At 37.4% G+C, this 12,278-nt stretch overlaps 1 protein-coding gene across 3 annotated transcripts in view; it reads left to right on the plus strand.

Annotated features, from left to right (window-relative positions):
• The window catches only part of zcchc9 (zinc finger, CCHC domain containing 9), a 43,948-nt gene extending 35,361 nt beyond the window's left edge, over positions 1-8,587 (plus strand). For all 3 annotated transcript variants that reach the window (XM_039759269.1, XM_039759270.1, XM_039759271.1), the window contains exons 4-6: positions 2,673-2,765; positions 4,685-4,753; positions 7,988-8,587. In XM_039759269.1, the coding sequence (XP_039615203.1) occupies positions 2,673-2,765; positions 4,685-4,753; positions 7,988-8,100 (275 nt within the window). In that variant the 3' untranslated portion in view covers positions 8,101-8,587. The remainder of the gene's footprint in view (positions 1-2,672; positions 2,766-4,684; positions 4,754-7,987) is intronic.
• Positions 8,588-12,278: the final 3,691 nt, after the last annotated feature.

Raw genomic sequence — 12,278 nt, forward strand, 5'->3', positions numbered from 1 at the left:
TATTTTACACCTTTCGACAACCGCCAATGCCTTAACCATCTTAGATTCACAGGTGACGATTTCAGTAGTGGACACTTTGATGTTTATGAATGTTTAAACTTTCAAAAGCTGGATACGAAGTTATCGATGAAACCGGTTGTATGCTTACAACGCTTGACAGATGCCGAATGTCACTTCAACACAAGTAGTCCTGCAAATACTGTTGTAATTGAAACAAACCATGAAACTCAAACCGATTATGACAGCAGCAATCCAAGCTGTGAGATTTGAGACAAGATTACTGTTCACATGGCCAACTGTAAGTTACATGCCCAAGAGTAAGCTCAGCACACAGCTTGGTCATGTTACAACCGGAGGGCCGAACTGACAACATGGTATACAAAGAGATCCTTAACAAATAATTATTGGCATATTGTCCCACAGTTTAAAAAGGTTTAATTTTCTTCTTAATAAAAATTTGAATGCAGTACTTCACCGCTGCGAAGCGCGGGTATTTTGCTAGTAGATAATAAAACTGCAACTTGCATTTATAATGCTATTTGTGGTATAGCCCTACGGAATCGTATTAAGGCCACGGTGAAGAAAAAAACTATGAACACAGTGAAGAAAAAAAAACTATATGTCGAGATTAAAGTCGATATTTTCACTTTATTCTCGTAGTTTAATTTTAGTAAAGTAGAATGTCGTAAACTAAACTTCATCCTAAAATCAATGTTTAATTCACTAGATTTTCTCAAACCCTGTCATAAGTTATGTAGCACATTAAATGTGTTCCCCAACCAAATTGTTAATCACTACGCTCTTCTTAAATCGGCTTCCTCTTGCATTAAGAGGCAGTGACCGGCCGCACAGAATATATTCACTTCATGATATTCCTACTCTTTGGAAATGTAGAATGCTAAGATAATTTTTCATGATGAAATGCATTAAAACAGGTATTAAACATGCACGGTTGTGTGGCGTAAATGTCGGGTTCGTGATCTGGTGGTCAACGACACAAACACAGAGTTCAATGAGCGGGCTTTCTTTATTGCATGCGTGCTGTCTCTTTCTGACGTATTAAACCCCCAGTTCCTATCCTTACTTTTTCTTTCTTCACATAACCAATCGCCACACGATAAACGTCCTTGTGAAAATAAAACTAGTTATAAACTTAGACTTAAAAAAAAAAAAAATCTTCATTACACATGTTTAATTATGCCGTCCATTCAGGTTTGCGCCCATCCCAGCAAGCATGGTGCGCAAGGCAGGAGGAAATCCTGAATGTGGCGCCAGCACATCGCAGGGTGAATATGAGCAATACATACACTAGCAGGGTTAATATAGCATAACAAAACCCGCCATCCTACATGACTTTGAAAGGAAACTGAAGCACGCTTGAGTAAACCCACCAGAAAAGCATGCAAATTCAATGCAGGGAACACCCGGGACGCAGTGCAACCTCCATGCCACCGTGCCCCCACATGATTAATATATGCTTTAATACATTTCATCATGAAAAGTATATCAAGTATTTATCTTAGCATTCTAAATGTTCAGGGACCAGGAATATCATGAAATTAATGTATTCTGTGTGCTGTCTGCGCCTCCTCTTATTGCAAGAGGAAGTCAGTTTAAGAAGCATGTAGCACATAACATGGCTCCGGGAACACAACACAAAGCAGTTAATGTGCTACATAACTTATGAAGGGGTTTAAGAAAATCGATCCATCCCAAATATTCATTTTAAAATGAAGTTTAGTTTACGATGTTCTACTTTAATAACAAATTACGAAAATAAAGTCAACATGTCGACTTTAATCTTGACAAACAGCGAGAATAAAGGAGAAATGTTGACTTTATTCTCGTCATAAGCGTTGAGATTAAAGTCAACATGTCGTCACACTATTACACAGTACCCAAGTACATTACACAGTATTGAAAAAAATACAACTTGGCTTGCAGTATTATCCATTAGTATAGAAACAGTATTCACACATTTGAGCATAATGGTCCACATCCAACCTTTTAAACCCAAAGTATCTCCAGACAACAGACATGACTCCTTTTTTCAGCAAAAGTTCTTCTGTGTCATCATGTTCAACTTTATCGTCTGCTACAGGTTCAGTTTCGGAATGTTCTCTGTCCAATTTCACCGCGCAGTGCCTCTTACTAACGCATGTACTCCGTTGTATGCTTGTTTAGCAATGTAGCAGTGAAAAAGAGGCCCCGTGCAACACCTCTGTGGCATGTGTTTAGCAGAGTAGCAGTGAAAAAGGTCCCCCTTAAACAGGTTCCAGCTGCGCCACGTTCCGAACATTGTTTAGGCAATTTAAACCGGTGTTGCAGTATAAGAAAAATCCATATCATAACAAAAATAAAAAACGGTTTTTGGTATGAACTGGTATACCGCCCAGCACTACTGAAAGGATTCAAATTGTTTAGATTATGTGAAAAAAAATAATATTCAAATTTCAGATACCGGAAATATTAAAGTAAAAGCCACTAAATATTCCCTTAATATACCACTGAAACCACTTTCCTTAATGTCCAAATATCAATAGTTTTAATAAGTTTTTTTTGTTATTGTTTACCAAATTTACATTGGATCAATAGCTTTTTTCTTTAAGTAATTTTGCACAAGTACATACTAAGCATGTACACTTTACGCTTTCACTTTTATTCTTTTGTAGGAGAATTTCCATTTGCTAAATGCTTCATTTGTGGTGCATCAGGACACATTTCAAGATCCTGTCCTGTTAACCCGAAAGGGGTATATTCACAAGGTAGGAGAATGGTTTGATTCAGTTAATGTTTCAGTTTACAGGATTCAGGAGAGATGTGTTTAAGACTAGTAAGGTGTTACTATTACAGCAGTCATTGTCTTTCTATGTATTATTCCAAGTATGGAGTATTTGTACTTGTTGACTATCTTCATTTTCATTAATACAGGCTGTTGATTGATTTATATGGAATAAGAATTTAAGAATGTTGTATTTAAATTAGTATTCATACCTTCAAGTATTTATAGAAATGGGGTGGGATTGGTGGTCAATGCAGTGTTACAGTGTTCTGGGAACAGTTGCGGTTCCTGGTTGATGGTGATGTCATGTGTGAATCTGTGCGTCAGTCAGGTCCCTCTTTAGCAACTCGGAGGGAGCATTATTGTCCCACACTCGTGCCCAGTTAGGAGAGGCAGTATAAGAGAAGCTTGCATAGCAGTGAGGGAAGGACAAAAGAGAAGGAAGAAAGTGAAAAGAAACAAAGAATAAAGGTTAGAAGAGAGAGAGCGAGCAGGTGATAGATGTAGGCTACTATGAGGAGAGCCCTTGACAGAAAGAGGGGCAGACACTCAGGTCTGAAGAGAGTTATTCCCACTGAGCGCTATGGATGAGAGTGACATGTGGCTTGCTTTTGAATAAGTCTGAGAAGGCAGCTGGAGTCAGAGAGGCTTGGATAGGGATCCATGTTAGGACTGGGGATGACTTCAAGGACCCAAGCCACGGTAAGAAGAGGTTTGTTCTGGGGGAAAAAAAATATCAACTCTGGATTTTTTTTAGTATTTGAGATCGGAATATATCAAGACTGTTTTAATAATTTATTATAAAAATAACATATTAATGCTCTATATGTCCCTCATTGATTGTACATTTATGTAACCATTAGAACTTAAGATGCATATTTGTATAGATTCAATTAATGTTTTAATTGAATTAATGTCTAATGTCTTGTTCAATTAATGTCTAATCGCATATACTGCTTAAAAGCCTTCCTGAAAATATAAGGGCTAATCTCTGTGTTATGCATATAGTATAACCAGTCTTACTATGGAGATTTGCTTATGTACTTGAAAAATAGAGTTAGATTAAATGAGTCAGTGTTTTATCCCATTAGTGTTATAAATTGACACATTTTTGCCGATAAGAGTATGATTTCATCCTTAACTTCTGTCAAATTAAAACAACACTGAACACTGAATAAATGAGGAGTTTCAAGTTAACCTAGCATGCATACCTTTGGGACGTGGAAGAAAAAGCAAATATTAATATTCATAGGGCTAAATTACAATTTGAAAAATACTTTTCATTATTGTAACCATTGTTCATTTAACGACTGCTCTATTAGTTTGCAAGTTAATGTTAATGGTGACTATTTACTACTTAGGTTTCATTAACTATTTATTGACAAACCCATGTAATGATTGAAATAATTATAATTTGAAGTTTAAAACCATTTCTCATTATGATTCTGTTCAAATGAATCGGCTTCTGTTACTTTTTCAAAACCCTTTTTATGTTGTTTATTTTCTTCTTTTCAGAAACAGCAAAGCACATTCAATATCTGTACCTTTTAGAAAACTGTAATAGTTGACACAACAATGTCTATAGGTTCATTGTTTCATCTAACTGTGACAGGGACTGTTTTATTACAGTGTACAAATATTAAATATCATGTGCATAAGTGCTGATTAAAATTATAGAGACAGGTTTTGGTACTACTGAGTCTGAATGTATTATTAGCAGTTTAAGTGTTAATTTAGAGGTAAGTTTGAGGCTGAAGCAAATGGGCTTTTATATTCCTTATGTTGATCCATAGTCATAAGAAATTTCATTGTCTTAAGCACTCTGTAAATGGCAACACAATTTTAAAAGTGTGCTTAAGTGATATTTACCAGTATTTTTAAAGTATATCTTTGTTCAAATAGGTGGCAGCTGTAGAGTATGTGGTTCAGTAGAGCACTTCCAGAAGGACTGTCCAGAAAATCAGAGCTCAGGTACATTGAATTTCTTAATATGTGTAGTCTAGTTTTCTAAATGCTATGTCTTTAAGATGTCTTTAATGTATTGTTTATAAGACATATCTTCACCAAGAAGGCATTAAGCTCTTTAAAATGTCAGAAAAAGCTTACAATGTAACTACATCACTCTGCTGCTTTTGTTTGTGCAGTGATCACTACAGGGACACTAATTAATACCTGTGTGATGCATATTATAAGGTACAAGTGCCTGTGCTTGGCATTAAGTATATTCACAGAAACTGTAAAGATAATGTCACATCAGTAAGCAAAAAAATCCTCATACCACACAGTAAGCAAAAGCACTCAAACAGAGCAACCAACCAGCTGTGACACCTGACAGTATAGTATACTTACTTGACCAAAAAGTTTTGGAAAGGTTTCTGCTTTAAGAATCTTTAAGAATTACTTACATGTAAAATATTACTATTTTTATTTGAATTATCCATGTGACCAATCATGGATAGTATTTTAACTGAAAACCACAAACAAAGCTGTGCTGGTATTTTTATTGGTAATATATATCCATTTATAAAATCATTTTGCAAACAAATTGAATTTTAAATTCCATTGATTTGATCCTACATTGCATGGGTTTTGTCATAAATTCCCTGAATTTGATTTTGAATTCTGTTGGTTTCATCTTCTGTAAACATTAACATTTAAACTGAGGTTTATAAAAACCTTTGACTCATATAAGAATGTTCTTACCTGTACACTAATTGAAAATTATCCTACATACGTTTCTTTATACACCAATTGGTTACTGCTTGCTCACTTGTTTTCACTACATATGGGCAAACATTTTTGAAGAACAGGAACCATGGCTTCACTTGCACTACTAGTGGACTTTGACAGTGACATATTATACAAAGAATATGTTGTTTTTGCTTATGATGAGGAGTGGTTCACAGAACATTATTGGCTATCAAGACTGTCCTTATGGACTTCTCTACCAGAAATTTCTTCTCTCCCCTGAGAGTTTTACTGTTAGTAATTATGTTACTCTACTCGAGGTGGAAGTTCTCCTATACTTCAGTCCAAGTTGGAAGGAACCTTTCAGAGAGAACTTTCAAAAAGTTCATTTGTAGTATCAACTTTCTTTCAGTTGAATTTTCCTGTTTGCCTGATTTTCATTTCTTGCTTTTTTGACCACCGTTGTCACAGCCTACAGTTTTAATTTTCCAATAACGCCAGTTGCACATGACATATACAGTGGTATGAAAAACTATTTGCCCCCTTCCTGATTTCTTATTCTTTTGCATGTTTGCCACACAAAATGTTTCTGATCATCAAACACATTTAACCATTAGTCAAATATAACACAAGTAAACACAAAATGCAGTTTTTAAATGATGTTTTTTATTATTTAGGGAGTAAAAAAAATCCAAACCTACATGGCCCTGTGTGAAAAAGTAATTGCCCCCTTGTTAAAAAATAACCTAACTGTAGTGTATCACACCTGAGTTCAATTTCCGTAGCCACCCCCAGGCCTGATTACTGCCACACCTGTTTCAATCAAGAAATCACTTAAATAGGAGCTGCCTGACACAGAGAAGTAGACCAAAAGCACCTCAAAAGCTAGACATCATGCCAAGATCCAAAGAAATTCAGGAACAAATGAGAACAGAAGTAATTGAGATCTATCAGTCTGGTAAAGGTTATAAAGCCATTTCTAAAGCTTTGGGACTCCAGCGAACCACGGTGAGAGCCATTACCCACAAATGGCAAAAACCTTGAACAGTGGTAAACCTTCCCAGGAGTGGCCGGGCGACCAAAATTACCCCAACAGCGCAGAGACGACTCATCCGAGAGGTCACAAAAGACCCCAGGACAACGTCTAAAGAACTGCAGGCCTCACTTGCCTCAATTAAGGTCAGTGTTCATGACTCCACCATAAGAAAGAGACTGGTCAAAAACGGCCTGCATGGCAGATTTCCAAGACGCAAACCACTGTTAAGCAAAAAGAACATTAGGGCTCATCTCAATTTTGCTAAGAAACATCTCAATGATTGCCAAGACTTTTGGGAAAATACCTTGTGGACTGATGAGACAAAAGTTGAACTTTTTGGAAGGCAAATGTCCCGTTACATCTGGCGTAAAAGGAACACAGCATTTCAGAAAAAGAACATCATACCAACAGTAAAATATGGTGGTGGTAGTGTGATGGTCTGGGGTTGTTTTGCTGCTTCAGGACCTGGAAGGCTTGCTGTGATAGATGGAACCATGAATTCTACTGTCTACCAAAAAATCCTGAAGGAGAATGTCCGGCCATCTGTTCGTCAACTCAAGCTGAAGCGATCTTGGGTGCTGTAACAGGACAATGACCCAAAACACACCAGTAAATCCACCTCTGAATGGCTGAAGAAAAACAAAATGAAGACTTTGGAGTGGCCTAGTCAAAGTCCTGACCTGAATCCAATTGAGATGCTATGGCATGACCTTAAAAAGGTGGTTCATGCTAGAAAACCCTCAAATAAAGCTGAATTACAACAATTCTGCAAAGATGAGTGGGCCAAAATTCCTCCAGAGCGCTGTAAGAGACTCATTGCAAGTTATCGCAAACACTTGATTGCAGTTATTGCTGCTAAGGGTGGCCCAACCAGTTATTAGGTTCAGGGGGCAATTACTTTTTCACACAGGGCCATGTAGGTTTGGATTTTTTTTTCTCCCTAAATAATAACCATCATTTAAAAACTGCATTTTGTGTTTACTTGTGTTATATTTGACTAATGGTTAAATGTGTTTGATGATCAGAAAACATTTTGCGTGACAAACATGCAAAAGAATAAGAAATCAGGAAGGGGGCAAATAGTTTTTCACACCACTGTATATGTTTGTACTTTGTTTTGTCAGAAGTGGATAGTTATAAGAGGGTAATAAAATTGTATTTTGTGTCATAGCTTAATAAATGTAAGCTTATTTTTTGCCTTCTGAATTTATTTTTAAAAGAGTATGTTATTATTGGTATTTAAATAACATTTCAAAATTAATCAAAGATAGAGTTGGTTGTTGTGTTAAGAAATATATCAATAAAGCATAAAATGTAGTTGTAATGCAGAGATGTATATAACATAATTTGATAAATGCCTCTATTTTGGATGCACACTGTGATCATTGTTATTTTCTTCTGTATTTCATTTTAAATATGTTAAATTCTGATGTGTTTTTATTTTTGTGTTTGCTTGTTTTTTTCCTTTCATTTCTAATTAGGAAATTCTGTGACAGTAGGAAGATGGTCAAATCAAATGAGTGCTGATCATGAAGATATTCCAGGGCCTGTGAAGAAAGTGAAAACCAAAGGACAAAAAATTGTGACATTCTGATTCACCATTAAGGATGTTTTTTGTGAAAGAAAAAAAAAAGTTATATGATGTTACTGTGGATAAAAGCTTAACTGGAATTTTTCATGATTGTACATTTTGCCTCCAAACAATTTTCAGCATCCTTGTATAGTCATATCAAAAAATTTATAGGAAAATGTATAACTTTTGTTGTACTTGTCACCTTATATTGATATTCTCAAGTGCTTTGCGCAGCAGGGTTTGTGGAAGCAAGAAGATGAAATATACAAAAACATATCAATTAACTTAAAAAAAATTTTTGCCTTTTGTAAATAATAAAAACTCAGAAATCTGTGTAAAATATTTGTCTTTTATTAGTCAATAGTCAGCTTTTGTGGAAGTCTGTGCATACAATATCGATATAAGGCCGTTAAATTATGTGAAAAGATATTTACTGTTTGTTCAAATCAAAATACATTTTGCCAGCAGCAATTAAATATGCACAGCTCCAAATGCATCAAAGAATATCTATTTTGACTTCTTTTCCTTTTTTTATGTATTAGTAAATTGTAGCTACCTTATATGAAAAGGTTTAGGCTGGCTTGTAACTAACATTTTATTTGATAAAATGATTTGTGTGCAGTTCGCTTCCCGGGTCCTCCCTGCGTGGAGTTTGCATGTTTTTCCCGTGTCTGCGTGGGTTTCCTCCGGGTGCTCCGGTTTCCTCCCACAGTCCAAAGACATGCAGGTTAAGTGGATTGGCGATCCAAAATTGTCTCTAGTGTGTGGGTGTGCGCCCTGCGGTGGGTTGGTGCCCTGCCCGGGATTGGTTCCTGCCTTGCGCCCTGTGTTGGCTGGGATTGGCTCCAGGCTAGAATCTTGTGACAAGCTGTCCATATAAGATGTCTTTAGGAATGTGACCATCATGCATAGTGTGGACATGGCCCAGCCACCGCAGATATCGCTTTGTAAGGAGTCTTTGTAAAAAGCGCCTGTACAAACTTGTTCGGCATGTGGTCCTTCCAGGAAATGCCCAAGATTCAATGTAGCATCACAGATGAAAGCTGCAGTCCCCTTGGTGCATCTATGTTGTCAGCTCTCTCTGCTGTAGATAAGAGTAGTCCGTATATAAGCTGTGTACACTACCATTTTGGTGGCTGTGGTGAGCTGCTCTTTTTCCCCACACCATCTTGGAAAGTTTGGCCATGGTTAGCAGCAGCTTTCTCCATCAACCTTTTGATCTCTGGGTCAAGGGACAGGTTTACTGGAGAGTGTTGGTCGGATGTAGGTGAATTCATTATACAACTTTCAAGGTTTGGTCACCAATACTGATGCTAGGAGCTTCACTGATGGCTTGACCTATGATTTCTTTTTTCTTCAACAAAATGAATTATGGTGCTAGCAAAAAGAGATTGAAAGCACACAAAAGCAGTATTAGTGTAAAATGTCTAAGGCCAAAGCCCAAAACACTTTATCAGAAAAACCGAAACAAGTTTTCAAAATGACATAAAATCCAAACTCTTAACTCAAGTAACAGAAGCCTTTACAAGCCTGACCAACAGAAGTCAGAAATGTATGACTTAGTAATTGCTGACCCCCTATAGCTCAACATACAGACTAACAAAAAAATAACTTGCCATTACTAAAAGAAAAAAAAAATCCAAAATCACCAAGCATTCATTTCCATTGTCTATTTATAATAGAGTAAATATTGAAAAATGTATGTTTAGTTAACGCCTTGTTTTCTTTAGTCATGTGACTGAGATGGTTGGGACCGTTATGTCATCAGTTGTGACATATAAATACAGGTCCACAATTTTAATTTACTTTCATCACTCTGGATAAACAGCTACTATTTTTCTTTAATGGTGTTTAAATTTTAAATAGTCCCTACTTGAAAGATTAATCTCTGGTTTTTGAATAAGAAACCAGCTCCATTTTGAACATTTGAAAATTTGAAATGTAATTTATGTAGTTTTGTTTTATTAATCTATGGATGGATGGATTTACTAACCCTTATATCTCCAGTGGGTCTACTTTAATGGACTATTTACCTTGGATGTTCTAAATGAAGATTTAACCACAGCATCAAACACATACCAGCGAGTTTCTTTAAGACTTAATCGAGCTTTATCTACAAAGAAATGAAACATAAATATGTAAGCATTTTACTTGACTGAAACTTTCAATTCTGGGTCAAGTACTCCTTTATTGGTATCCAAGAGAAGCAAAATGAATTAGTGGAAGGACCCGCTTCCACTTTATTAGAATAGGCTGAGTGAGGAAATATTATATTGTTGAATTTGAAATGTTGCCTTCTATCGCTTCCAATTTTTTTTTTTTACTTCTATTGGAAAAAATGTTTAAAAGCACAAAGTAAGATAAATGCTTGGAAAAGTAAAATTAAGGCTCCTCATTAAGCACAAGACACACAAATTGGGGTGCTGAACAATGGAAGCAAATGCTCTCAACTGAAGAGTCAAAATATCAAAGTTTTGGCTCAAGCAGTGTTGCTTTAAAAGAGCTGGACAGTGCTATGTGGATGAGTGTCTGTAGTCAACAGGACAGTGAAGCACAGTGGTGGGTCTCTGCTTGTTTGGGACATCATTGTGACAAATGGAGTTTTTGATATGGTCAGAAATAATGAAATCCTCAATGCCAACATGCCAGCACGTTCTCATTCATCATGTAATCAGGTAGGCATCTGATCGGTTACAACTTTATTCAGCAGCAGAAAATGGAGAGTTAACAAGGTCATATGGAACGAGTCCTTTAACAGATGGTATGGCTTCCACATAGCATCATCAGTGCTGTCTGGGATTACCTGTACAGATATGAGCAAGTGTGCAATCAAAACTTGCAAGAGGACTGTGGCTTATAAAATTATACAGCATTGTTCCTGAAATACGTGATGCAAAATGATTTTACACCTGCTATTGATTTGATTTAGTTTATATATTAAAAATAATGCCGTTATTTTTATTGTGTTGGTTCAGAGCCTCACATAATCAAAGGTAGAAGTGCATTGAGTAGTCAAACCTGACAAGTGTTGCAGATTTAGAAACGACAGGAACGTCAGACATTTGGAGCAGGTTTTCACTGGTTTAAGATTCAGCAGAAAAGGAGCTGAACTATCTCGGTTTGAAATAAAATTGGGTTTTGCCAGGATCATTAGTGAGAAGCAGGATGTGCTCATTGTGGGTTAAAGTCCTATCAGATTAAGTTAAAGTCTCCAACATGGTTAAAGTCCATGGCTGCTTTGACTCTTGGGGGGTAATAAAAGGATACAAAAATTGGAGGCTAGTGGCTGTTTCTGGAATTACTCTTTTGAGCCTTCATCCACTTTAGTATTTAAGTTAATAATAGGAAGTCTGCAGAACTAGAGTTTTAAGACGGGTTGTGTCCACAAAATGGGGTTACAAGTTGGAGAGTACAAGGGTGCATAGGCCAAAGATGGCAGTTAAAGTCCCTTCCACAGAAAGTTAGAAAATCCAAGTCAAGTTGGGGAGCATGCACTGGTAAAGTGCGTTGCTGCACCCACTACACGTCGAAACAGCTCAGGATCCCGGTTTTCAAACGCCTAGGCAGACACGCGGTCCAGTCCTACCCTCCAGAAAAGACTCTATCTGCCACAGCCAGGTGTTACGTGGGCGACCCCTTGGCCTGGTCCAGCCACACCAACAATGAGGATCTTATGAGCCGGATCACCCTCTGGGTAATGCGCCACATGGCCGTAGTGCCGTGACTGACGCTCCCTCACAATGCAGGTAATGTGGCTCATTTGGGGCTCCATGAGCAACCGCTCATTCGACACAAAGTCAAACCAACGGTACCCAAGACTTTTCCGGAGAGACACAGTACCAAAGAAGTCCAATCTTCGTCTCAGGTCACTGGATAGCGTCCATGTCTCACAACCACATACCAAGACAGGAAGCACCAGGACTCTAAAGACTTGGACCTTCATCCTTTTGCATAGATATTGGGAGCGACACACACCCCTTTCCGGCGACCTCATGAGCCCCCATGCTCTCCCAATCCATCTACTGACTTCACAGGAAGAGTCACCAGAGACATGAATGTCACTGCCAAGGTATGTAAACCTCTCAACAAGGTCAACACTCCGGAAACAAACACACTGCTGATGGCTGTGCCCAAGAGGTCATTAAAGGCCTGGATCTTGGTTTTTATCCAGGACACTTGCAAGCCCAGACACTCAGACT

The sequence above is a fragment of the Polypterus senegalus genome, chromosome 7, assembly GCF_016835505.1.
Source record: "Polypterus senegalus isolate Bchr_013 chromosome 7, ASM1683550v1, whole genome shotgun sequence".
Lineage (NCBI taxonomy): Eukaryota > Metazoa > Chordata > Cladistia > Polypteriformes > Polypteridae > Polypterus > Polypterus senegalus.